We start from the raw sequence: 27,964 nt of genomic DNA, 5'->3' as shown, positions 1-27,964 counted from the left end.
GATTGGATTGGATTGGATTGGATGGAGTCCCACTTCTGTAGCCCTCCTCGGGGCTATTTACTGTCATGTCCTTCTCGTTCACTCGTTTATTTAAATTGTGTTGCTTTGTGTGTGTGTGTATTTACATTTATGTGCATGAATCTCGAATTATTTTCCACTTGATACTATGTTTGCGATATCTTTGTTACTGTATATAGATCCGTTTTATTGCTTCATACTGATGCATAAATTACCATCTTCTAAATGTACCGAACTTTTCTTATCTGTCGTTCTAATGACGGACACCTATTCTGCCTTGTACTCTTTGCTTCTAAAGCCATTGCTGCCTGAGCCTGTGCAGCCTCACGTCTGCTCCCCTGTGACGTGCACAAAAGCTTACACTGAAGCACAAGTGGAGAAAATGCCCCGGCTCAGCACATGTTTAGTGTCTAGAAGGTAAAGTTAGTGCCACCAGCGTGATACAAAACTTTGGGGGCCTTAAAATATACACATTTTGTGTAAAAGATGACATTCAGAAGTGCAATTGAGATCACTGTTAATTATAAGCCATCGTCTGCGGATTCTGTTGTTGTGGCATCCTTTCCCTGTCTCCCGGTGTCTCTGCAGGTGCTGGGGATTGTCACTCCTTGCTGAGCCCCGGGATCCCAGGCAGAGAGCCAGCCAGAGCCATCTGAGGTGTGGGCAAAAGTAGCACCTTAATTTCTATTTAAAGAAATTATTTTGTCATGCAGTAGGTACTTAAGTATTCTTTTAAAATGTCATTTTCTTTGCTCTTCTTCATTTCTGTGTGCCAAAAGTTAGAGTTAACTCTTTGTTCCTGTTGCACTTTGACCTTGCTCTAAAATTGCCTGCCTGGAACATAATAGTCTACAGAGTAAATACTGCCTCATGTCCCGTAGGATACTATAATTTGTTTTTTTATGTGTCTTTTTCATCTTTGTGCCCTAAGGCCTAGAGCCAGAATCTGGTGCGAAAAAAAGAGAAACAGATTTGGAACCAATGTTTGATTGATTATATTACTATTATGTTTGGAAATTTTGCAAGCACCACTCACTCAGAGGCCCCGGGAGGAGGATCAAACACGGAGCACCCGTGCCGCTCGGGGAGGGGCCCCCAGATGTTGGAAGAGGACAAGTATAAGCAGCCAGTCAGGTCAGTTAGATTCAGCTGGTCCTGAGGGATCGGTGGGACGAAAGATGCCCAGGGAGGTGGCCCTCTGTCCTGCTGAGCAGTTTCCATCATGCAGTGTGCCAGTCGCCCTTTTGAAAAGTTGTTCATCTTCACAGTCTCCAGTTACTCTTCTGTGTTCTCTGGAACCGTCCCACCTCCAGAACAGCGCTTCTCAAAGTCACTAGTGACCAGGATGTTGCCCACACCCTGGTCATTTCTCAGCACCTCTTGGTGGCAGTGTAGAGACTCACATAGAGCCTTCTAGAATAATAACTTACAGAAAGTGTTTCTCCCTCACTTTTAAAGGATAATTTTGCCTGATATAAATGCTAGTTTCTTCCTTTCCACACATCAGACATCTTAGCTCATTCTCTTCTTGTTTGCATGGTTTCTAGTGAGAAGTCTGCTCAGTTTTTACTCTGGTTCCTCTCTAGACAAGGCATTTTTCTCCCCTCTGCCTTCTCTCCAGATTTTCTCTTTGTCTTTTGTTTTTTTGCAGTTTGGATGTGATATGCCTAGTTGTCAATGTTTTGGTATTTATCCAGCTGTTGTTTTATGAGCTTCCTGGATGTTTGATTTGTTGTTCGTCATTTTGGAAAGTTTTCATACATTACTTTTTCAAATATCTTTTCTGCTCCATTCTCCCTTTATTCTCCTTCAGGTATTACCACTATGCACCTGTTATACCTTTTGATATTGTCTCGCAGTTGTTGGATGTTTTCTTCTGGGTATTTATTTATTTTTTCATTCTTTTTCTATTTGCATATCAGTTTGGAAAGTTTATTTTCTTTCTTTCTTTTTTTTCTTTCTTATTTATTTTACGCCTACAGCACCTGGTCTTCCTAGGTGGTCTCCCATCCAAGTACTAACCAGGCCCAACTCTGCTTAGTTTCTGAGATCAGACGTGATCAGATGTATTCAGGATAGCATGGCCGTAGACTTGAGAAGTTTATTTTGACCTATCTTAAGATTGCTGAGTTTTCCTCATTTGTATCCAGCCTGCTGATGAGTCTATCAGTCCATTCTTTGTTTCCATTACATTTTTTTTATTTCTCACATTTCATTTTAATTGTTTCTTAAATTTTCCATCTCTGTTTACATTATCTCTCTGTTCTTGCATTTTTGTATACTTCTACCTTTAGAATCCTTAACATATTAATTATAGTTATTTTAAATTCCCTGTCTGATAATTCCAAAATCTGTTATGTCCCAGTTGGTTCCAATGGTTTCTTCATCTCTTCAGAGTGTTTCCCCTGCCTTTTGACACTGCTGGTAGTTTATTACTGAAAGCCCAACGTGCTGTTTCAGGCAATACTCACTGAGGTAAATAGGCCTTAGTCTGAGGACTTAGGTTAACCTGGCTAGCATGGGGGCTATATTGAATGTTTCTTTTGGCTGTAGATACCGGAAGTTTTAAGCTCCTCTAGTGTCCTTGTTTTCGTCACCCTTGTCTGTGTCGGGCTGTCCCGTGTGCTCTCCTCAGAGAGAGTCTGTGTCTTGCGCTCTTGTTAACTGTCGTCCAGTGCCGTTATACTGGAGCCGCTGCTCTGTGATGAGGTGTTGGGAGGGGGCGCATTCTATGACCTTCAGGTTACATCTCCATCCCTTAGTGGGCTGTGTTTTAGGACAGTGACCTCCACAAGTGCTCCTCCGGTGACCTGGCTTCCCCCTCCCTGTTCCCCTTCCCTGGCTGCCGTGTTCCTCATCTATTTCCTTGAAGCCCGACTCTGTTGACTCTGTTTTTGTTTTGTTTCTGAGAGACAGGAAGGCTGGAGGGGGCTGGAGCAGAGAGGAGTTTTCTTACTCCAGCTAGAATCAGGAATTTTCCCTGGCACAGTGCTCTTCCCTGGAGAGTAAGCCTTTGCTACGGAGAAGGCTGTGGACGGCATTTCATAATGCCTACCCTCCCCCACCCGCAGCACCCACAGGAGAGCCTTCTTGTATCCCCAGCAGGAGAGCCTGGTAGGGTTCCTGGGAGGGGGAAGCCTGTGAGAGTGGGGGGCCCCCTAAGGCTGCAGCCTTTGGTGGTTCCTCACTCATGTTAGTCGTATTCAGCCAACAGCAGTTCATCAAAATTACCATATGAGCCAGTTTATAGCCTCCCGCAGCTTCTCTTCCAGCTAAGTGGGTCTTGGTTACTATATATCCTTGGATGCACCTGCCTTTCCAGATTTTTGGGGTGGTGATTTTTCCCTCAGTTCTCAGATCCAAGAAAAGTAGTTTATTTTCCGCTTTCCAGCTTTTTCTTGTTACGTTGACAGGAGTGACAGCTTCCAAGCTCTGTACAGTACGTTGGAACTGAAACCAGAAGTGCTCACAAGTCTTTCTTGAGGAGATTTTATCTGGTTCTTTATAAATTTGTCAGTTACAGAAATAGTAAATTGAAACATATGTTCGGTATTAAAAACACTAAATCTTGCTCCAGGGAAGCACAGGAAGCAGAATGTTTCAATAAGCAAACTAATTATTTGCTCAATAATTAGCAACAGTGGCAGTGAAAGGTCCACAGTGGAGCAGGCAGAAATCTAGCACCTTCCACCGCCCTCCCAGGCTTTCAGGCTGTTCTTCTCCGCAGATTAGATTTTCTCACGATAATAAATCCGAGGTTCAGTTGAGGACCTTCCTGTCATCCATCACTCAGCTAATCAGCTGACGCTGTGGCTATGGTTTGGTGCCTGAGATGTAAAGCTTGTTATTTCCTGGCACAAGATCCTGCTCTGGAGCATATTTTGGTTAGAGAGATGTGTTCAGAAGCCCTTCTCCCGGAACTGCAGCTGGGGACGGTGTGGTCTTCAGCAGGACATTTGTAAATGCAGAAAATCAGCAGTAAATGGATTAAAACAAAGACTTACAAAGAGCAAGTAAGAGAAGGTGCTTTCTCTTTTCATGTATAAGCAGATACCATCTGATTTTTAGGAGGCTCCATCAAGGACACTAACATTCTTTGCATAATTGCTTTCTTCAAAAGAAAGCCTGATTAGTTCATTACTGCCTCAACTCAGTTGAGGTTTAGAGGCCTCAACTGAGTTGAAGCTTGTCACAGAGAACAACGTGACAAGACAGTAACCTGGTAACTCTAGAAATGAGCATTTCTGTATTTTGACTACTCACTGTGTGCCAGGTGTGACAGCGGGCATGTCGCACGAGGAAAGCAAGGCTCAGGCAGCTCACTGACCTGCACGGCGTCCGAGGAGGAGCTGCCTGCACAGAGGGCTGCCCGATCCCCAAGCTTGTGCTCTCCCTCCTCCACCACTGGCTCGCAGAGACCCCTGGGAGGGTCATGCGGGAAGAAACAGCAATGCATAGAATTAAGAACCTGGAACTTCACTCACAGGTCTGAAACCGAAGGTCCGTTTCCTGCCCTTGAAGTGATTGACTTTATTTCCAAGGCCTCGCTCAGGTTCCGCGAGCTCTGTGATCGCTGCATTCCCGGTCTCTGTTCCCTTCCCTCTGTACCCAGTTGGGCCTCATGCTGACTGCGCAGCATCACAAGAGGAACGGAAGACAATGCCTGGAGGAGGAGGAAGATGCACAAACCTGGCGGAGGTGGGATGGGAGCAGCAGCCCCCGGCAAGGGGCACATTCCAGAGGCCAAGTCCAGACAGGGTGTAGGCAAACCGAAGCTGGTCCGGAGCAGGCATGTGGAGCCAAGGAGACAGGGTAGAGCTTCTGCCCAATAATGCCAAAGAAATGCCCGATATCTTTATTTCACAGTTGGGACTCAATGAAGTGTTATTAAATATAACTAGTTATCAACTCATTTATTTCTATACTGAACAAATTTGTTACCATGACCACACCATCTAAATTAGAATGAAAACTAGAAAGAAACAAAAGGGAAGGAGGCAGAGTCTGTGAACAGAGAGCCATCCTGGGGTCTCGGCTTCATGTCACGTAACTGCCACATCCCTCTGTCACCAGCGAAGGGGGAGAACGCTCCTCTCTTCTTGTACCTGTAGCCTAGGATCCTCACTGCCACGGGGCCCTCGAGACTTTCTTTTTTCAATTTCAAAGGTTCTCCCGGTGTCCATTATACCTGTATATCTCTGAACATAAAGAACGTTTTGGGAGGCCAGGAGGTAGGGGACAGTTCCGTTGTCCCTGGACTGCAGCTCAGAAGGAACAGCAGCTTCGTTTCCTGCGGGACTTCCCCACCTGGGGTATCCCGAGCCCCGCCCTCCTCATCCTTTCACTGACCAGGCAAGCGCGAGACAGGTGACTTCAGGGGCTGGATTGTGTGTCCTCCTTGTCTTGTGGTAGAGCTTCCACCCTCACGTGGCCCTCGGGGTGCACCCTGCCTGGCCTTCGTGGCTAGGGGTTACAATTGTGTACTTCTCCAGTGTGATTTAAATTCTCAGTCGATGGACCAATTAAAGTAAACAAAGTATGCATGTAGCGAAATGAGACCGCAGTCTTAGGGTATCACTGCTGCTCGGCCTTAGAGAACATTTCCGGCACACAGTTAAGTGTTGCTTGGGTTTTTATCCTTGTCCAGTGATCAAACTAATTGTTGAAAAAAAAAACAAAACAAACTCCAAATAAAACATAATCCTCCCACAGATCGCGGTTCCTTTCACAGGCATCAAATCAGGCCTAGAAACTGCTGTCTGCTTGAAATGTGGCTCTGAATAGGAGGAGAACAAGCTCGACACGTGTAAATCGCTGGAGCGCTGGGGAAGATGTGTTCTCTAGAGATGCAGGGATGGCCAGAGCCTTGGAAGCTAGCCTCTCGCCCCACTGACAAGCGGCGACCCCATCTCTCGTGTCCTTCCCTCACCAAGAAGCCTCTCCTGTTAGCAAGTCCCAGCAGTGGGGAGTCTGTTGCGAAAGGAAGGAACTGATGAGGCACCCACTTTAACTGATTCTTAACTCTTTAAAATATTTTCTTCTGTTCATTACGTCTAACTGGCATTTTTTTTTTTTTTCAAACCACTCTTCTACGGGGTGGCGAGATAGAGGAAGAGGAGGTAAAAAAAGCTTTTTGTGTTTTTACAGTAATCAATTGCTCTTATCTCTCTCGTTGTGTTAATTGACTCTCCTAAGAATTGCCCATTGCTTTTTTTTTTTAAGGATTTCAGCTTTCCATTAACCTTTTAAGCCCAACTCCTCATTCACTTGACTGGCCTTGGGAAATGAAATGGCCCATGTGGACTGACCAGAGGTCCAGGCGATTTGTTGGGGGTCCCCTGTTATGCCCTGTGTGCACCCTCAGAGCACCAGGTGTGGACTTCAGCAGGTGCCGCTCTGCCCCATGGGCATCTCAGGAGTTGGTTAGTGACCCGCCAGGTGTTAGGATCTGAGGACACTGTGAGAAGCGACCTTTGAAATGCCAGAGAAGATTCCTATTCATTGTGTTATTGAGACAAAGCCAAGTTTTGTGGTGCTTTCTCCTCTATCTGCATGGAATATCTTTTTTCTCGCCTTTCACTTTTATCTTAGGTATGTCCTTACTTCTAAAGTGAGCCCCTTGTCGATATCATGCAGTCGAATCTTATTTTTATACATTCAGCCACTCTGTTTTTTGATCGAGAGTTTAATCTATGTACATTTTAAGTAATTACTACTGATAGTAACAAAATTACTATGATTTCATTGTTTCTGTGTGTTGTGTAGTTACCTTATCCTTTCCTCCCATGATGCCTTCCTTTGTGTTTTGTTGACTTTTTGGGAGTGACTTGCTTTGAGTCCTTTCTCATTTTTCTTTTGTGTGTCTTCTATAGGTATATCTTTGTGGTTACCATCCGGAGTATAATTATAACATCTTATAATTATAACCCATCTCTTTTAAACTGATAAAAACTTCAGTTATATACAGAATCTCTTCTTCTTTACACCTGCCCCCAATTTACATTACTGATGACACAGATGACATTTTTTTATATTTTATATTCATTCACATGGTTTCATATTTATCTTTTATGCTTCTATCCTTTAAATTCTACATCAGAATTAAGCGCTATCCATGCCACCATTACAGTATTACAGGAGTATCTGTCTGTATATTCACCTGCAGCAAAGAGCTTTATATTTTCGTATGCTTTCGTGTTGCTGTCTAGCGCCCTTCTGTTTCATTTTCACGGATGCCCTTGAGCGTGTGTAGATCTGGTGCTGATGAATTCCCTCAGCTTTTGTTTATCTCGGAAGGTTTTTATTTCTCCTTCATTTTTAAAGGACGATTTTGCTGGATATAGCATTCTTTCTTGGCAGGTTTATTCTTTCAGCGCTTTGAATATATCATCTCACTCCCTTCTGTCCTGTATTATTTCTGCTAAGAAATTCTCTGATAATATTATGGGATCTCCCTTGTGACATTTGTGTCTGGCTGCTTTCAGGAGTCTCTCTTTGTCTTTTGACAGTTTGAATACAAAGGTGTGGGCTTCTTTGGATTCGTCTTCGTTAGAGTCTTTAGATGTCCATTTCCGTCCGCAGATTTGGGGAGTTTTGGCCATTATTTCTTCAAGTAAGCTCTCTGCCTCTCTCTCCCTTCCTCTCCCCTTTTTTTCTGAGACTCCCATTATGCATATATTGATCATCTTACTGGTGTCTCGTTCATCCCTTAATCATTCTTCCCCTTACTTTATTATTTTTTGCTGTTTTTACTCTTATAATTTCAAATGACTTGTCTTTAAGTTCGCTTATTCTTTCTTCTGCTTAATCATCTACTGTTGAGCCTATCTAGTGAATTTTTCAATTCAATTATAGCATTCTTCAACTCCGGAAATTTTTTTTGGTTATTTTTTTATAGCTTCTCTCTCTTTGTTGTTATTCTCATATTTTCATGCGTCATTTTTCTGATTTTGATTAGTTGTCTGTGTTCCCTTGTAGCTTATTGAGCTTCTTTAAGATGATTATCTTGAAGTCAGATAATGCATAGATCTCTGTTTCTTTAGTGTCAGTTGTTGAAGATTTATTATTTTTCTTTGATTTTGCCATGTTTCTCTGTTTCTTTATGTACCTTATTTTGTGCAGAGACTTGAGCATTTGAAAAAATGAGCACCTCTCCCAGTCTTTACAGACTTGTGCAGGGAAAGACCTCCAGCAGTCAGCCCAGCTGGATATCTGGGGCGAGATATCTTCCCTGGGCTTGTCCACGATACTTCCCAATTAAGGAGGTTCATGGGCTTCTTTTTCAGGAGTTCGCACTCTCTGACCCCCTCTGGTGTCTGTATGCAGTAATTCAGGTTCTCTGGTAATTCAACAAGCCAGCTGTTCTAAGTGGCCGCCAAGCATCCAGAGTGTGCCAGGTCCTCTCCAGGGTTCTGAGTCTGGTACGATAGACATTAGTCTGTAGGGCAGGTCCCTGAAAAACTGGAAAATGGGGCATCCACTCCATTCTCTTTCCTTTCTTAGGGAAAAGATAAGAGTTGGGCATTTGTCCCAGTTGAGCTGAGCTGTGCCAGCTTGGAGGAGGGGCTATCGTAGGTGAAATCCAGGGGCTTTTCTTACCCATTCCATTTCAACATGGCTGTTCTTGGCTTTGTGCTTGCCGGGGCTACTGAGGCTTCTTAACTGGTCTCTGGAGTTCTCATAAAGGCGTTTTGGACCATATATTGCTGTTAAGTTGATGTCTCTGTGAGGGAACAAGGTTTTGGCCTCCTACTCTGTCATCTTGCTGCTATCGCTACGGCAGTCAAGTCTTTAGTAAGAGTCTGGCATGGCTTTGGGTTCAGTTTCTCTCTTGGCCTAGCAACTGTAAACAAGGCACGCTCCCAGAAGATCATACGCTTTCTTTAAAGGACAAGTCGCTGGCATTAGTACAAGAGTAGAACCTGCAGTTACTCTGTTACAAGGTGGCTCCCTGTGGCCCCGGCTTTTCTGAAGACAGGTCTTTAATGCATGCACTTTGGTGCTGACTCCCTGGCTCAAAGGTCCAAAAGGACCTTTCCTTTCGTAGGGCTGAATCTGACATTGGCCCCTCTCTGAGGCTCCTTGAAGAGGTTCTTCCTTCGTCTTGGGAGACTTGAGCTGTACTTTCTGCTCCATCAGCCCTATATTCAGAAGTTCTGGCAAATTCTCTTGTTTCCAGTTTCTTTTTCTTTTTTCTTTTTTAGAATATATATTTTTGTGATTTCAGGGGATCCTGGATAGGTGGAGAAGCAGATATCTGTGCTATCATCTTAAAATGAAATTCTCGAAGTTTTTTTTTCCTTAAGAGCCTAATTCTGTACCTTTTTTTCCAATCTTGGCTCCATTAATCATTTTTCATTAATTGGCATTTGGTGTGTAATTTGTCTGGTAATCAGCAGAGAATTTTTTTTGAGGAAGTTCCTTTTATTCATTGGGGGCTGGGCTCTGAATGGGAAGAGGTACTGTGGCAGACATACCACTGTAGAAATCAAATTAGCTTTTCAGAATTTCAAGAATTCAACTCTAATTTGCATTTTCTATTTTAGAAGAGAGGGTTGGGGACACACTACTATAAACACAGCTGTTACTGTCGATCATGTTGTGAATTTTCTAGCTTTTGTAAAATAAAATGGTTCCACTGGCTCTCTGGGCACCTGGCATGAGACTCCCAAGGTTTTGACAGCCCTGCAGTGACCAGAGGTGAGCGACATGCTGGTGGCAGAGTAGGTAGGACTCTACCGTGGGCACCGGAAGACGTTTTGCTTCTGAGCGCTAATTTTCTCTGGTCCTGGTCTTTTTTTCTTTCCTAGCCGAGACATCCTATAATCATTACTTGAAGCATATTGTTATGAAGAGCCAACTTCTTTGTATTTACTAGTTTTAAAATTCTGCCCATCTCCCCCACCTCACCCCACACTGTTTCTTTTCTCTTTCACTTTGTTTGGGATATAATTTTGTGAGTTTTACTTTAAAAGAAGATTGTTGTTGAAGAGTCATGATCATGGCCCAGAAATTATCCTCTCTTTTCATAGACAGGCTGTGGAAAACCAACCCAGCTATTCATTCTGAGTATGTTTTTCTTCAAATCTGTGCAGATCCGTATTTCATTTTAGGTTTTCTTTTATTTATGAAAACAAGTAAAAATAGCTAAAATGCTTTTTACGATTTTTTTTTCCCTCAGTTCAGTCAGCATAAAGCAGTTCCCAGCCTTGAAACAGATTTGCTGTATGGAAAATATAAACAAGATTTTAAAAATTGATCTTTTGAAACATGGTACCATAAATGTTATTTAGGTTTCCAGGCTAGATCAAAAAAGCTTAATCCATCATGATGCTCAACTTGAATTCTGAATTCTGGGTAAAGAACGTATAAGAAGAAGGGGTGGTGAAAGATGGATGTCTGAATTATCCTTTCCTAGTCATTGAGAGGACGTTAGCTCTTTTCTCCTCTGTACTCCTCCATCTGGAAGCCAGTCCCCTCCTGCCGAAGCCGCTGTGCTGTCTTCCCCACCCCACAATCAGGGACCCAAGGTGGTTGGTGGTGGGGGCGGGATGAAGAGAAAGAGTTTGCTGGCGCCAGCTAATTAAACAATCAACAGGTGTTTGTGAATGGCGATGCTCCTCAACCCCTCCAGTGGTGTTTTCCCTTTTTAATGATGATGCGTGTTAAACCAAATAAACCTGTATTCGGTGGAACTTCTGGGTGTGTAGCTAAGTGTGTGTGGCCGGGGCGGGGTGGGGGCGGGGGTCGGATCTCTGTCACAGAAGCTCTGGGGAGGTAACAACGTGGTGGGAGAGGGCCACCACGTAGGCAGCCCGGCGCTGCGTCAATACTCCCTACGTGTCTGCAGAATGAATGACCACAAAGTGACTGCTGCTTTTATTGAGACGGAGGACGGTAGGGCCAGGCAGAAATTTAGGAGGTCTCGGAGTTCCAGAAACAAAGGGGAAAGAGAGGAGCCAGTCAGGGTGGGCGCTGGAAGGTGAAGTACATGAAGCCTGAGGAGAAACAACTCTTCAGCCGCCAGGCCTTTGGCGACTCTAGCTGCTTTTGTTCCTGGACTCCAGATTAAAAGCCAGACTCTGAGCTGCAGGTTGTCTGGTTTGGGGCTGTTCTCTGGGCCTATGGACGCTCGTGGCCAGGTTGGCGCATTTGGAGCCTGGCAGGGCATGTGTAATTCATTTGTTAAGTGAGGAAACCATGTGTTCTTTTCACATGAGTGTTGGAGTTTTTTTTTCCCTATAATAGTAATGCATGTCCATTAAGGACTAAAGATAAATACATAGTGTCACCATTCAGAGAAATCTGTCGTGAGGGTGTTGTATTTTCTTTCAATCTCGTTAATACAGTTGGCATTTTTGCTTTGCTTTGTTCTTTAAGGCACACATTTTTCTGCTGAGGATCGAGATGCTGTTTTGGGGAAGGATATGGGATGGTTTACGATTATGATTTCTATAAAAGAAAAGCGGCAACGGCGTGTCATTCCTCATTGCGCTTCATTGTTGGAAGTATTGAATGGCATATTTTGACACAAAAATTTCTTTGGAGATTCTTCTCTTCAGTCTCGAGTTTGTGCCCCCAAGTGCCTTTGCTTCCTGTGGTCAGCCCTCCCGCCCTGACAGTGACGGCGGCAGACCACCTGGTCATGGCCGAGCCCCTGCCTTGCACAGCAGCCTGGCCCTGTGCCTTAGAACTTCTTCCGGGATCTCCACCTTCTGCGTTTGCCTCGGTTCCTCCCCCAGAGCATTTCGACATATTCTGGACTTACACCTCTAAAACCCACACCTGGCTGCCTCCCGCTACCTCCTGTCTCACGTCTTTCCTCCCCAGCCAGACTTTCTGGACCTTTCTCCAGCTTTGCTCCCCAGGCCCTTCTCAGCGTGCTGTGGTCTGGCTCCTGTGACGACCACTCAGCTGAAACCATTTCCACTAGGGTCACCGAAGGCCTCCTGGTGGCTGAATACAGTTGTGTCTCCTCAGGCTTCAGGTACTTGACCTTCCAGCACCCATCCTGACTGGCTTCTCACTCTCCCCTTTATTTCTGTGACTCCGGAACCTCCTGGATTTCTGCCTGTCCCACCTCCTCTTTCCCAGGCTTCTGTGAGCGCCCCTCCCCTTCCTCTCATCATCCAGCTCCATCCTGTGTCCTCTTCTAGCCTCATCTCATCCTTTCTCTCTCACCGCACACCCTGTGGCTCTTTCCGTCCCCGCGGCTTTACTTGCTACGTATACCCACACCGGCGGCTCCCAGATCTCTGCCTCCAGCTCCCATAACTCCACCTTATGTCCAATGGAAAACCTCAGCAGGTTTTTATCTCACTAATTCCCACCAAGACTCCAAAGCAAAGAACATGGGATGGGTGCACATTTGTTCGGAGAAGTGGAAAGGGGCCGGAGGCTGGGTCATGGGGGGCTCTGGCGACTTGAGGACACATAGTTTCTGGAACATGTGGAAGATTCCTTTTTATACACTGATTGATTTCTTCTTTAATATTTCCACTACAGAGGTTAAGCCTTATATGAAATTATATTTTAAGATTAATGGAATAAAATAATGGCACAGTATAGCTTTTTCTGAATTATTCATTTCTTTATAGTTATATTCATGTTCCTGTTAATTCAGTTAATTCAGAATTATAACCTAATAATGTCATCTGATCCATGGTGTGTCATCTACTTGTTCTCCCATGACAGACACCTAATCAGTATCTTCCAGTGTCTTCTGTGGCCATGGCAGTCACATTTCAGTGAAGGCTACCTATCCTTGGTCTGCTCCAGATTGCTTGTCAGTACCAGGCCCTGCCCGGCCTGCCCTGGGATTCTGCCGATTTTCAAGTCTTTGGATTGAATTATTGCTGATTCTGCTATGATGCTGACTTCCTTCATTATTCCTTGCTTCTCCCAGGAGATGTCTACATGTTACTTATCCTTTATCCTTCTTTTGAAAATATTGCAGTAAGGAATTCATTTAATTTTTTTCAGCTGTCTTTTTCCTTTTGTCAGTAATTCAGTGCAACATTTCTTAGAGGCTGTTTCATCTCCTACACTGGTTTTAATGCTTTTTTAATTATTTCTTAACCTTTAAAAACTATTTCACAGCTTTTATCATTTAGTAATTCATTCTGTCATCACAGTCAACTTTAGTCTATTGATCATTCAGATTTCTGTGGATAGTGATCCTGGATCACGAAATAATGCTGGAATTGGAGAAGCATCCACAGATTGAGGCTGTTATAAAGGGTGCACTCTACGTGTTCTAAAGGGAACACCCTATGTGTTATAAAGGGTGCACTCTACGTGTTATAAAGGGTGCACTCTACATGTTATAAAGGGTATACTGTATGTGTTATAAAGGGTACACTCTATGTGCTATAAAGTGTGCACCCTATGTGTTCTAAAGGGTACACCCTGTGTGTTATAAAGGGTGCACTCTACGTGTTATAAAGGGTGCACTCTACATGTTATAAAGGGTATACTGTATGTGTTATAAAGGGTACACTCTATGTGTTATAAAGGGTGCACCCTAAGTGTTATAAAGGGTACACTCTACATGTTATAAAGGGTGCATCCTGCATGTTATAAAGGGTATATTCTGTGTGTTATAAAGGATACACTCTACATTTCTGTATAGCTGCCTGTAAAGTATTTGGAGTCAGCAGTACGAGGTAGTACATTGCCATCAGTCAATTCATCAACTTTAATTGATTATCATTTTCATGAAAGAAACCACACTAGTCACTGCTGAGGATGCAGAGGATTCAAGGCATCTGATGTTTAAGATACATGTATGTTTCATACAACTCAGCCTGAAGCAGAGCACAAGGGGAGATGTTAAGCAAAGGACGGAGTGACTATGAACGTTGTATGCTCAGATACCTTGGGAATTAAGACACAGACAGAAGAAACACTGGAGAATTTTCCAGAATAAACTTTTTTTTCTATAAAACTTTGAGGGTAATAAATGGCATCAATTTAAGGAAATAACTAATCTTAAAAGAATAAAGTAAAGTAAGTCAGTCATTATTGAATGGGCCACAGTGGGGTGGATTCAGTATAGCTCACGGGCCTGGTTAATCTTCGGTACTGTACAGGCCAGTAGTTAGAAATTGCCAAAGGGTAATGAGAAGGGTCGCAGATAGTGTAAGGACTAATTTGTTTCCTGGCACGTATGGTCTAATGTGTCACGTCAACATGTGCTCTTTCTTGTTTTCAGCATGCACTCCTGGCTCTAAAGTTTATACTTGCATTTGCCATACCTGATAAACCACGGCATATCCAGATGAAACTGGCCAGGTTGGAATTTGAGTCTTTGGAGGCACTGAAGCAGCAGGTAAGGGCAACAATCCTGAAAGTAAATGTATTTCTTTAGCAAATGCCAGGAGACATACTTCAGAGGATTTACTCTCAGCATTTCCTTCAGCTTTGAAGTTACCAGTTTAAATAAATACAGAACACTCCAGTTTAGAATGCTATAACAAAACTAAAATCCTAATAATATCAGCAACATATAGGTTTAAAGAACTAAATTAAGCTTGAAAAATATTCAAACGATGTTAAATAAAGAGTAGAGCTGGCATGCAGCAGAAGAACAAGACAGAGATTTCCAAGAATCACCCAGGGGGCCGCCCCCCACAGTTTCCGAGTCTGCCTTCCACAGCAGCATTATGCAAAGAGAGGGGAGTAAATAGAATCCTGAATATCTTACAGAGAGTGAGGGAGAAAGAGAAAGTGTGGGCAGAAACAGCAAAAACACCCTGAAAGTAGAACCCTCTTCCCAATGACTTCCACATTCTACTAGACACACACACACACACACACACACACACACACACACACACGCATGCACGCACACAAACACACACACTCTCACTCACTCACTCTAAAATACCATGCTGGAAGTCACCATTTTGGTGATTTTCTGCTTGTAGGAGAGTGAGAATAGGGAGACAGAAGATTCCTAGCTGCCCAGAGCTAGCTTCCTCCAGTGACACATAGGACTTTAGTGGAGAAAACCAGCAAGGCGGTGCCCTCCGAGGGGAGGTGCTCAGGCCCAGGGCCTCTTGGACCCGCACAGCCCCTTATGCTTCTCAGCCGCCTCGTACAGGAATATCTCCTCTTACGTTTGGGGCACTGGGAGGGAAAAAGCTGCAGGGAGGACCTTCCGGGGCTGATCTTCTGACAGAAGCACGGCTCCGAAGATACTGCACCAGGTGGGGAAGCTCCACTTTGAAAACCAAATGTTCCCCCGAATAGCTGGGCTGACCCCATAACGACCTGTGATAAGAGTACAGAGGAGAGGGAGAACCCTGGTCTCCCAGCCACATGGGTGCTCATAGTTGCCACAGTAGGCGAGAGGACTGAATAGCTCCGTGTTTCCTAGGGCTGGGACAAGGCCACGTTCGGCATGTGGGCTAGCAGTGTGTTTGTACCTGCATCAGGGCCAGCATCGTGTTCCACAGTGAAACACCGGAAGTGCTCAGGGCAGCATCCGCAAGGAGCCCGTGGTCACCATGGCGCTGAGCGCTGTTCTGGAGACGCTAACCAATGCAGTTACACAGGGGCTCCAGGAGTCCCGGAGAGGCAAATGTATCGTTACTTGGCGGTTATGATTATATGCCGAAAAATCACAAGATAAATTACTAGAACCGATAGGAAAATTTGGTAAGGAGGCAGGTTACAAAGTTAATCTAAAATCATTTGTTTCCTATCACAAGAAATAATAACTAGTCTGAAAATATTATTGAAGAAAAATTCCCTTTTCCCGAAGAAGCTAAAATATAAAAACTTTAGCCAATAACTTATAAAAACAATATGGATAATCTATATGAAGAATATTTTTTAAAGTCTATTAGGATCAAAAGATTCAGTCTTATAAAAATGTAATGCCAGTTCAAATATATAGAAGTAAACATTGCAGAGAACCTCTAAAAAAGAAGAAAAATGAGGCAGGCCTTCAGCTCTGCCAAATATTAAAATGTATTCTGAATAATACAGTAGTTCTGATAATTAAATCTATTTTGAAGTAGGAAAGAAATAGATCAAATAGAGCAGAGAATTCATAAATAGGCTCAAATAAGACTGGGACTTTAGTTTATGGGAAAAGTGACATTTTATGTCAGTGGACAAAAAAGATTATGTTGTTTGATGATAGTTGTTTAGGAAAATTGCTACTTTATTCTACTTCATTCCTTATACATCTCTTGCCTCCCTTCCCCGCCCCCTGCAATGTTCAGGTGGTTGAGAGATTTAAATGTAAAATACTTAAGCCCTACAAGGTTTGTTAAATAAAACCTGGGGACATCTTACAGAGAAAAATGCCTTCTGACTCAGGACACAAAATCCAAAAATCATAAAGGAAAATATCGATAAGGTAAGATATATGAACATTTAAAACTTCTATAGACAAAATGTTTAAAAAACTCGAAAGGTAAATTGGACAAACTGGGGAAATATTTGCAATGTATTAAAAATGCTTAATGTCTTTAAATCCATAAGAAAGATAATCCAGTAATCAAAGGCTAACACATGAAGAGATGTTCGAGGTCATGCAAAGAAATGTAAATTCAAGCAGCAACGCCAGAGCACATCCCACCCGCTGTGTTGGCAAATGTTGGTTTATAACTTGTCCTCGCTGGGTATGGGGAAATGGACACTTTTCTATACTCTTGACAGAAATGTATACTGGCTCGGTCTTTCTGGAATGCAGTTGAATCAAAATTTAAATTACCCTCCAAACAGAGTGACTTGCTCTCTGTGAGGTATACCAAAAATGTAGTCATTGAAACATTTCTATTAGAAAAAAAACTGAAACAACTAAATTCCTCAGTAGGAGACTGCTTAAGTAAATTATGGTATATGGTTCCATGTGATAAAATTCTCTGAACCTGCTTTTTAAAAGGTCTCTCTCTCTGTGCTCTGTGTGTGTGTGTGTGTGTGTGTGTGTGTGTGTGTGTGTGTGTGTGTTGGCTGTCTTATTAAGTGGAAAAAGCAAGATACAGAACAATGCGATACCTTTTGAGTTAAATTTTGAAGAAGGAGAAAAGGAACAAGAAAGGGGTGAATGCAGGTATGTGCCCTGGTTGTCCTTGGAAGGACTTCCTGGGAATCCTGCCCAGTAGTGACCTTTGAGGAGAAGGGTTAGGATTTCTCTTTTCATGTACAGTTTTGAATTTTCTGACCGTGCACACATCTTAGTTTTTCAAGGTCAACAAATTCTTGGGAAGGGAGGTTGTTTGCCAGCTGTAGTCCGTGTACTTTTCTGCATTTACAACACCAATGGCAGTAAACAGGGAATGCAGCCTCCCTCACATCGGTAATTTGAATAATTCCTTAACTTCCCTAAGGCCATTTTCAGACTCACTGGACACATCCTTCTTCCTCCTTCCTTTTTCTTTTTTACAAACATTCATATGCTTTTTTGTTTTAAGAAAAAATTTTAAACATAGGTTAAAATCTTTAGAGTAAAATTTATTTTCACAGAATATGTATTTGACGCATAATGTTTGAGGCCCTGAGTCAAAAGGGAAAACCAAGATGCAGTGTGAGGCAAAGTGGAATTTGCTTGTAAATTCCTCGGTAAACCTCGGGTCAGGACAGAGGGAAACCAAGACAGGACGGGCCCGCAGGCTGTCGACTTGGCACCCCGTTCAGTATTTTAAAGTATTCGCTCAGCTCGCTCCTTTAAGGGACCCGAGACCACAGGGATGAGGGCCAGAGAAGCAGGGGGAGCCAGGAGGGGTTGGCAGAGCACAGCCCCTCCGCACAGCAGCACTCCTGGGACTTCGCAAGGAGCAGTGGGCACAGTTACAAGGGCCTGGATGTTCAGGCCCTCACCTGACACGCGTCCCTACGCACATCTAAAACGTAATTGCCTGAGGGGGCCCAGGTGTCCTGCTGGTTCCTCCTGGCTGTCCATAGCCACCTCCCCCTTCACAGTTATCCTTCTCCCACTCTGAGGAGGAAGACATACCTCTCACCATCTTGAACTCTACCATATGCCTTGTTCCCCGGGTAAAAACCTCCCGTGTGACAGAGAACCCTTCCAAATGGACGTATCAGGGGATAAGCTACACTCAATAATTAGGACCCCAATTCTCTACTCACCAAAACCAAATTATCTCCTTAAGAGCTACATTTCCAAAATGCATGCAGAAATTTATGCTCAACAATTGTTTATAAAAATCTATATTATATTTACATATTTTTTATTACTTATACACCAGTAATCATTGTAATGACCAGTCAGTCCAGAAGAAAATTTTAAATACTTAACAGTCACAAGAATTTTAAAAAACTTTCATATTTCCATTTATGAGCATATGATCAAAGTATGAGAGAGTAACTGATACTTTCAAGTGAAAAATATATATATTTCATTAGGACAAATTTCTTTGGGAGAAGCAGAAAGAAAATATGATTTCAAAGAAGGAAAAAAGTAAAGACACGAAATTGTTACTATTAAAAGCATATTCATGTATTTTTTACATGAGTAATGGTGGATAAGATCACTATGGTAGTTATTAGACTGTTGGCTATCTTCAAAAGAGTGACTTAATTTTTTTTGTGTCATTTACAGTATGCTAGAAAACACATTTTTGAAATTATTTAATTTTTGATGAAAATTTTAGATGTCAACTTAAAATTGTGAGGGAGGACACATAGCATCCAAAAACGTTAGGGGGTGCATAAGCAAAACAATTTAAATTGTACAGTATTGTCTTTGAAAGAGTTCTTCTCCACGATGACACGTCCGGTGAGATTTGATAGGTGGGAGCAGGCAGCTCCCCGGGCCATGTGGACACACCTTCACGCTGCTCAAGGCTCGATCTCGCTTTGTGCTGGTAAAGGGTTCCTCACTCGTGTGTTTATCTAAAAGCAGAGGGTCTTCACTGATGTTGGCCATTGCTGACATGCCTCATGTTACCAACCACATTTATTTACTGAAAAGCCCTGCAATAGAGATGTTGTGTTTGCTTTGCGGGACTCCCGGATGTTAGTGTTTACTGTGGATTTGGCTAAATGATCTGCCTTCATCTCAGCTCCTGGATTCCCACAACTTCAGATACACTCACCTGGCAGTTAAGCAAAGCCCCGATGCACAGGCAAGGTTTATTTACACTTGTCTTCAAGAAGAAATGAGACACTGCCCAAAGTTCCATCTCAAATTGTTTAAAGAAAAGGAAAACATCTAAAAGATTCTAAGTCTCTCTGGGTCTTTTTTCTCCAGGTGACATAGATGTGATTCTCTGATTAATATCTCCTTCTAAGAAACATGTGATTCCGGTGCTGATTTTGCTGTTCAGGTTCTGGAGGGACAGAGATGTCTAACAGGTTTTGACTCAGTGTATTTATCCAATGCCTTCAAACAGGACATTCCCTGGTGACTTTCAGTTAGTGCACCTGTGGCTCAGATGTCTCTGATCCGTTAAGTGAGTGGGAGGCAGGGAGGAGGCAGGGTTTCGTAGGCCTTCACTGCAAGCCAAGGAAGAGTGTTCCTCCCTCCATCACTTTTTGTTATAATCACAATGGAATAGAAGGCCCAGGGCAAACGCTGGCAGGAGATCTGTTGCAGCTGTCCACCTCTTTGCTTTCTCTTGCTGGCCCAAGGCTTTGCGGCTGCGTGGGCCTAAGTTTCTGCTGCTGTCAATCGAAAACAAAGATTTTCATCACATTTCCTCACATCCAGAGGTCCTAAAAAGTCCAGAGGGTTCTAGTTCTGAAAGGTCACCTGCTCTGTGCTTTTCAGAAACTCGTAAATTATCTGGTATGTCTTCAGTTTGCTTGCTGAACTACTGACATTTCTAGGACATAGAACTTTTCTTATTTTTCTTCAATCTGACATTTAACTATCTGCTTTGTAAATAAGTAGAGCCTCGGCTCAGTGGGCCGTTCCCACATATCAAAGGCAGAGCGCGCTTCTGCCGGGTCCTCTGATCAGTTGGTGGCCCCAGATCAAAAATGGAGTTGTTGAAAACATATTTAAGAATAAATCTCATTAATGCCAAGCCTATCCCCAGCTCACTGTTAAGTGACCAGAAATCGACAGTAAACTTGTCAATAGAAATTATTGTGCTTTATATTTGAACTGCTACTTTTCAACTCAGTTTCCATTTTGTAGACAAAACACAATTGAGAAATTTGAGTCATTGAGTTCATTCTTAAATTGGGCTGTGCATCTTGAATGTAGAACTTTTGAAAACTCATTGTGCCTCGGCCCGTACCCTGAGGTTTTTCATTTCCTAGATCTAAGGGAGGGCCCAGGCCCCTCTGTTTATAAATAAAACCCTTCCGATTGCTCCCTGGCCCCCACCCCTAACCTGAAGCCCCCAGCACAGATAGATCCCAGGCATGGTCAGGTTCATGCCAAGAACAAGCAAGTCGCGGGCCTAGTTCTGCCACTGTGAATGGGTCAGGTAGCCTCTTTGCACCTCAGTTTTTTGTTTTATAAAATAAAGGCTGGACTCTGGTCTGTGGGAAGGCTCAGACATGTACACCCAGCACGTCTGTGATTCTGACGCAGGAGCTGATCCCGCTGGGAGAAATGCTCGTGGGTTTGTTAGCGCTTGTGGTGGGAGGGGCAGCAGTGAGTGTGGGGATGAATGGGAAAGGCCCCGAAAGCAGTTCTTTTTTGAATGTCAGCTAGGAAACTGTGCGGCGTGTCTAAATATACTGGCAAATTAGGTATACTTGAAGGTAAGAGGCAGACTGGAGGAAATAAAATTGTTTGCTTTGCAAAGGGCATTTTCAGATGATTAGGTTTTGGTTGGTGAGACCTTTATGAAGAATTCTAGACAGTAAATATCATCCTAGTGATGCCCTTTTATTTCTTTTCAAATTGATTTATTCAACTCTCAGTAATTTTAAGATCCACTTAAAAATAGAAACGAGTCTCTGGTGGGACAGCCTGGGGCTCGAGGACACAACATCCTCTGTACAGCCACCACTTGGCTGGTGTCTGGGCAGCCAGCCATCGGCGAGCCACACCCCTGGAAGCAGAGAGAGCTGGGTCCAGATGGAGCCTTTGGGAGAGAGAACAGCCTCGGAAATCAGGAAATCGGTCATAAGGAAGCAGATAAGAACTTTAAGACACAGCAATGCTAATTATAGCCCTCAAGGGCCTCAAATCAGAGGCAAGACTCTTCACAGGACCAGCCTGCATTAAGTAATGCCTTTGTTTTCTGGGGTTAAGTTCATTGAAACCATGGCCAGCGTTTCCTAAGAGCCTCTGAACTTTCCTTGTATTTGTGCTCAAGTTATAGTAGACACACAAGCAATTTTCATGGAAAATTACAAGTTTCACACATAGAATGAGAATGCTAAAGTGCCTGACTGTTGAATGTAATCATGTGTTGATCTGCCGACCAGTGGTTCAGAATGAAACACCAAATCCAAGTAAAGGATTAGCTTCTCAGAAAGCCAGGGGCAGGCAGTGCTGGAGCCTCACTCAGTCCTTGGTGGAGGAACGTGGGGGGTGGGCGCGGGGGAAGGTCCATTTCCCAGGGCCCACATCAAGTGCCAGCCTCATGAGCTCGAGGTAAAAGTAAATGGAAGTTCTGGTGGCCCCTCCGAGCCTGTCTGTCTTTCTCATGTTTACGCCGTTTGTCTCAGCCTTGTGTGCCTTCGGGATGAGTGACTTGACCTTTCCGTGTCATAGTCTCATAACCTCCCCACCATTCAGATGAGGCCAAGGAAAATGGTGCCTACCACAGGGGCCGAGTGAGGCTGGAGTGAGCATGGTTGGAAGCAGGGCAGTGGGGGAGACGAGACGGGGATGGAAGGGGAGGACCGCCTCACGCTTGGGTGCCCTGCATCCCCGGGTGGACCAGCAAGGAATTCTGGGATGAAGTGGCACCCTAATCCCAGATTAGATATGAGGCACAGTTCCACCTTTGCCCCAGGCCCACGCATTCACGTGACCGGAACACAGCCGGGCAGTGGTAACGGGAGTGACAGCCGCGTGCAGCGGGGGCGCACGTGAGCCGGCGCTGTTCGGAGCCTTCTGCCGAGGCCGACTCCTCAGAACAGGTCTTCGGATGGGTCCGTTCGCCATTTGCGTGTGATTTCTCTCCAACTCATAAACGATAGCTTTCTTTAGGGCTGATCGGCGCGCTAGCAAACACTGGCTCTTGAGCGCCTCGTCAGCCCTGCTCTCTGTCACTTCTGCCTCTTCCTCTTGGGTCGAGCAGGATTGCACTGCTCGCGGATTCGTACTGACGGCCTGTAGTGCACCTCCCCTCCGTCATCGTCAGCTTCACAGACCCCACCTCCACGGGGAGTCACCGCCCTCTTGTGTCACACAGGGGCCCTTTGCGTGCATTAGCCCCAGTGCAGTTGTCCAGGGCATGCCTTACCCCTGTATCCCTCACCCAGCACAGGGCCCTAGGCCCAGACTCTGAAGAAATCTCCACTTAATCAGACTGAATTTGTTGACGCATACCTAGTTGAAAAGCTAATATATTAAGTAAATGACAAATGAATGTCCTAGCACAAAAAAAGAAATCTTAAAATAGGTACTCTGGCAAAAATGGAAACAGGTCATATGCCTTTCTGGGATCGCTAGGGAAGAGAACGCATTCTGAGGAATCACATGTGAGCACTTGATAAGTGCCCCGTCCCAAGCCTTGATAAAGCTCAAATCTCCCCCCCCCACCCCCACCCCGAAAAGAATGACCATGGTTGACATCAGTAACAAGGGTGGCTCCCAAAAGACTGTAAAGTAACTCCCAGATTAAGCCAGATAGAATTCTAAAATAGTTTGTACTTCACACAAATTCAGGCTCTGGAACAATCTTCTCCTTACCTCTGACGTGTAGACATTTTCCCCCTTCATATTCTGTTCTCACTAGAGAAAAAAATGCTTCACTAAAGCTCTAGGAAACCTCTGAGCATTTATGTCTTCCTTAGTAAACAATATATATAAATTGCTACTTATCTCATTCCCCTGGTTTTCTAAGAAAAATTTAAAAGTCATATATCTTAATTATTTATTCCCCCAGATGTAAGAAACATGGCCAAATCAGAACCAGATTTATTTTTATTTGTGGAAATGACTGACTAGACCATGAAGCAGAATGAAACTCAGCATTTCCCCAGTCACCATGTGAGTCGACCTGAAGCAGTGCATGCAGAGGGGCCCGGAGGCCCAGGTCCAGGCCACCCGGCAGGGCCTCAGGGTCACCCTGCTGCACAGAGGACGCCCTGTGCTTTGGGCCACGTCTGCATCTGTCGTTAAGATGTGTCTATATTTGTAAAGAAAAAAAATCCACCCTGTAATAAATTAATCTGGAGATTTCAGAATGCTGCAAACTGTGGGTTTAAAAAGGAAGAAAAAATATATATTTTGGTAAGATAGTCAAAATTCTACATGTTCCAGTCTCATTCTGTGTGCTAGATGAATAATTATGTCACCTCCAGGGCCCACACGTGTGAGCGCAGGTCTTCTTTCCAGGTATATGTCCAGATGTTAAATATACACATATATATCTATTTACCTTTTTTTAAAACCAGTGGTCTAGGTTATTAAAAGAATATATTATTTGCTTCATCAAGGTCAAAGGTATTTGTCTGTGACCCCCAGACTAAAAGCTTCTTGGAGACAGGATCACTCCAGACACAATTTATATTTGTTGAATGCATGAGTCAGTAATTAAATGAACATCACTAGGGTCGAAGCCCCATCCCTTTGTGCCCCTTTCTGTTACTAAATTCTACTTCTTTGACTTTGAAATCATCCTCTGTGTGTTATATTTGGAATTCGGGAAACCATTATTGAGTAGTTACTATGTCAGGAAACCACAGACTTTTTTATTTTTAACTTTTGTTTTTAATTACCAGTAAATTGCTAAAATAGAAAATTTTGTATTTGATGTAATAAACAGTATTATTTTCCATTGATTTCCAATGCTACAGAGCCTCAGAGATACGATTGAATATTATGTCATGCAATGAAGAAATTGGGATGAAAATATAGTGATCGATAGACTAGGAAATTTAGACTTTGAAGTAAATCCCTAAGACTAGCACATTTACTGATTTGCCTCTGTCTCCTAAGAATAGAATGTAAGAAAGAAGAAATGTTTGGATTTAAGAACTTTTTAGAATACTGCCTAATTAAAGAAAAATAATCACTTTGTATTAATAATGGCTCTAAGAACACAAATAGTAAATTAGGCTGAATTCACACATAAGTCAAAATTAAAATACAGATATTAAAATTTGGCAACATTCTATGATCAATGCAAAAAATATAAATTATCAGAAATTCCCTGTATAATATAATGAATGGTCAAATGTTAGAGTTGAAAAAACTCTTGATTATGTCCCAAACCCTGATTTAATATAATAAGGAAAGGGTCATTAACTGTGGTTGTCACCTTCCAAGATGGTCCCCACTGGTCTCCACCTGCTAGCATTTACACACTTGTGGAGTCCAGTCCCACCTTACATCTCTGTTGGTCTCTATGACCAGTAGAATACTGCAGAAAAGTTGGTGCGTCTCCTCTGATGCTAGGTCCTAAAAAACCATTATGGCTTCTGCCTTCCTTGCCCCTCTGGATCACTTGCTCTTGGGAAGCTTGCTGCCATGTTGTGAAGATACTCAGTGTTGAAAGAGGTCATCGAGAGAATGTGACTTCTGAGCTGGATCTGGGCAATCGGATGCTCCACGCCCCTTCCCTGTCCTTAGAATGTACGTTCTGCCCACTGTTCCCACAGTGGGAACAGGTTCAAGGACGCAGCCCTGACAGAGTCAGGTATTGTTGAGACTGTGTACATGACTGAACCCCGTTGAGGCCTTGTACATAAACTTTTAAGATCCTAGTAGGCCAGTGCAGAGATGTGCTTATCTTGCAGCTGCCCAAGACAAACCTTGTATGTAAGTTCTCTTGCTGATTAAAACTGCCACTTGCCAGTCTAGAATGATCTGTGTCTTCAGTCTCTCCTTACCCTTTTTATACGGGGTCAAGTTTCAAATTTCACCCAGTGAGCTCCCGAGTTTGCAAACCAGCACTCAGCCAGTGGAGAGGCCACATGACCAGAAACATTACCTACTGCCAGGGGCCACATGAGTGAACCACCTTGGGAGAAGATTCTCTCGTCCAAGGGGTAGTAAACTTGCTGTAAAGAGTGAGTTAGTAAATATATGTGAGGCATGTGGCCCATACAGTCACTTTCAAAACTACTCAAGTCTGTTCTTGTAGTGCAAAAACAGCCATAGAAGATATGCAAATGAAGAGGCTGTATTCCAATAAAACTTTATTTACAAAATCAAGCAGTGGGCCAAATTGGGCCTATGGACCATAGTTGGTCATCCATCCTCTAGCCTCAGTCAGGCCTCTAGCTGACTGCAGTCCCTGCCTGCATCCTAGATACAGCCTCCTGAGAGGCTCTGGGCCAGAGCCACAAACTGCTTCCAAATTCCTGACCCACAGAAAGTGTGAGATAATAAATACTTGTTGTTTAAGCCACTAAATTTTGGGGTAATTTGTTACACAATAATAGATGTAATCCAGGAAGGGAAGCTGGGTGACAGACAAACCAAGTTTAACTGAGTTGATAGTGGTTGAAGCTAGGCGATGGGTAGATAAAGGGGTATTCATTATATATTAGTTTCTCTGTTTTTATGTAATAAAAATTCAAAAGAAAAAAAAAGAAATAAGTGATTTGTCTAAAATCATACTGTCGGTAAATCACAAAGCCCATGTCGCATAACCAGGTATCTGGCTCCGAAGTCCCATATTTTGGCTGCCTCTCCCTACAGAAGTAACAACTAGTCAAAATTTAGCTATTTACCTAAGTTTTCCCCACAGTTCTTTCCCATGGTACTTCCAACAACGTCTATAAGTTCTGGACTCGATACCGTTGCCATTGTTGAACCATCTTGCGGACCTGTCCAATTCTTTATGCCTCTCTGTACTGTAGACTGTAAAATTAGTCATTACTCAGAGACGGAGCCTTGTTCAGACACCCAGAGTCCTGTGTCGTCGTGGCCTGGAATACAATAATACTGTTTACATTCTTATTGGACACTGCTGTCAACAGAGCTCTAGCAAATTCATGATCTTAATTAATCCTTACTAGCCTACAAGGACAGACCTGGCAGGTTTCACTCCAGCGTTTGAGGATAAGGAAACATGTTCAGAAAGTTTAAATGGTCAAATAAAATGTAGCTGGATCCGGAATCTGGCTCCTGGATCAGTGCTCTTTCTTCTTCCCTGTACTGCCTCTCTCGTGCTTAAGCAGAAACACAGAATTTGACATAAAGTAAAATTACTATGTGAAAGTACCTAGCACAGTGCTTGGCACATAATACATAATAAAACAGTGAGTTTCCCTTCTCTCTAAAATCCCTTGGAGATTGGGAATCACTCTGAACGGTCTTAATTGGCAATGTCATTACCTTATTGTGTCGCTTGTTGGGTACCTGGAATGGATCCTTGAAACAGCTCGTCTCGTGACCCGTTTCAGTGACTGCACGTGCTCACCGTCCCAGAGTGCCTGATGAGTTGGACTCAGAAAATGGGTCTGGATTATTCCACTCTTCTAGTTCCTCAGGACGACCATGAAATAAGATTTTGTGCTGGATTCTGAACATCTCATGCTTTCTGTACTTTTAACCAGCTGTCCTTTGATGCGGCCACTTATGAAAGAGGGAAAATGATGTGAACAGGTGGAGAGAGTGGAGGGAGAGCCAAGAGCAGAATACCAGACCTGGGGAAATGCCAAGGTCATGGCATTCAGTTCAAAAGCACATCTCCTCTCTCCTTTTTCCTTTCAAAAATCTGTGCAATGTCAAATTTTCCTATTCTAAACATGAGGTTTAGGAGGAATCAAACTTTTCCCCTCATAATTTTTCAATTTCATTTTGTTTTTTAATTGGCAGCTGGCGGTTCCTTTACATAGAGTCGATAAGGCAGTTATTATCCGCCAGGTAGCTATGTCATCAGGGCTATAACTTTAAATTCTTGGAATTTAATTTGGTAAGAAATCTCCATTTGTTATTTGGAAAATGCATAGATCGTGAGATTCTCTTCGCTTCTTCAAGTTGCTTAAAGCAGTGTTTGTGTGGGTAGATTTGCAGGCTGTTTTGTTTGAATTATCTTGAAAAAAATGATAGGCATATTTTTAATTTGCACGTCTGGTTTTAGTCACAGGCATGAGAGAAAATGAACTGCCAAATGTCTGGGAAATACAGCTCCAACCCCCTCTACTTTCACATGCGATAAATATTGTTTTGATTAGCGACAGGATAAATCCAGATTGCTTTTTTTTACTTCCTGGGCTAATGGGTTCACTTTTTTAAATGTATGTTATAGAAAACCATTTCCAAAAACATCAGTCTTGGTTATTTAAATGTTATTCAAGGTAGCTGTGCACAGATTGTTTCTGCGAAAATGATTCGTGGTTAAACAGTTACAATTAGAGAAACTTGATAAGGAATTGTCATTGTTATTCACAGTCTATACCAATACGTTGGCCTTAAATGAAGCATTTTGGTTCTCTGAGGCTGTAAAATGTACCAGGAGCAGGACGAGTGGTTTGTGTACGTTTAGGAGAATGGCTTTTGGAGTCAGGGGTACGTGTCTCAGGAATCCCAGCTTCGCCGTTACCAAGGCTCTTTGGGCCCCGGTTTCTTCCTCTGTAAAGTGGGCGTAAAAACAGCAACTGCCACACAGGACGATCAAGTAGAGTCAGGTCCAGGCTGGCAACTCTGAATCCAGGCTTGTCCATCATTTCCACCACAGGGCAGGGGGGTATAAATAACAGAAGTGTCAGTTGAGTACAGTGAAGAACTCTTTGCTCATTATGACATAAAACACTCCTTTTTAATATTCCGTCCTTGGAAAGGGGTGGTCGTCATACTCTATCCTTGGAGATCTTGCAGAGGAGAAATAACTACCTACTCTCTGGCAGCGAACAGTCTCAGATCCCTCCCAGTCCAGCGATTCCT

The 27,964-nt window shown here is 43.3% G+C and overlaps 1 protein-coding gene and 1 pseudogene across 5 annotated transcripts in view; one reads left to right on the top strand and one right to left on the bottom strand.

Annotated features, from left to right (window-relative positions):
• ANO10 (anoctamin 10) overlaps positions 1-27,964 on the top strand; it is a 144,345-nt gene that overhangs the window by 95,355 nt on the left and 21,026 nt on the right. For 4 of the 5 annotated variants that reach the window (XM_016141260.2, XM_016141259.2, XM_016141261.2 and 1 more), the window contains exon 12: positions 14,231-14,347. The exons of the other annotated variant lie outside the window; for it this stretch is intronic. In XM_016141260.2, the coding sequence (XP_015996746.2) occupies positions 14,231-14,347 (117 nt within the window). The remainder of the gene's footprint in view (positions 1-14,230; positions 14,348-27,964) is intronic. 5 annotated transcript variants of the gene reach the window in all.
• LOC118602146 lies at positions 1,992-2,110 on the bottom strand (annotated as a pseudogene).

The sequence above is a fragment of the Rousettus aegyptiacus genome, unplaced genomic scaffold (genome assembly GCF_014176215.1).
Source record: "Rousettus aegyptiacus isolate mRouAeg1 unplaced genomic scaffold, mRouAeg1.p scaffold_m13_p_4, whole genome shotgun sequence".
Classification (NCBI taxonomy): Eukaryota; Metazoa; Chordata; class Mammalia; order Chiroptera; family Pteropodidae; genus Rousettus; species Rousettus aegyptiacus.
Note: the sequence above shows the minus strand (reverse complement) of the source record. Positions and strands in the feature narration are given on the sequence as shown.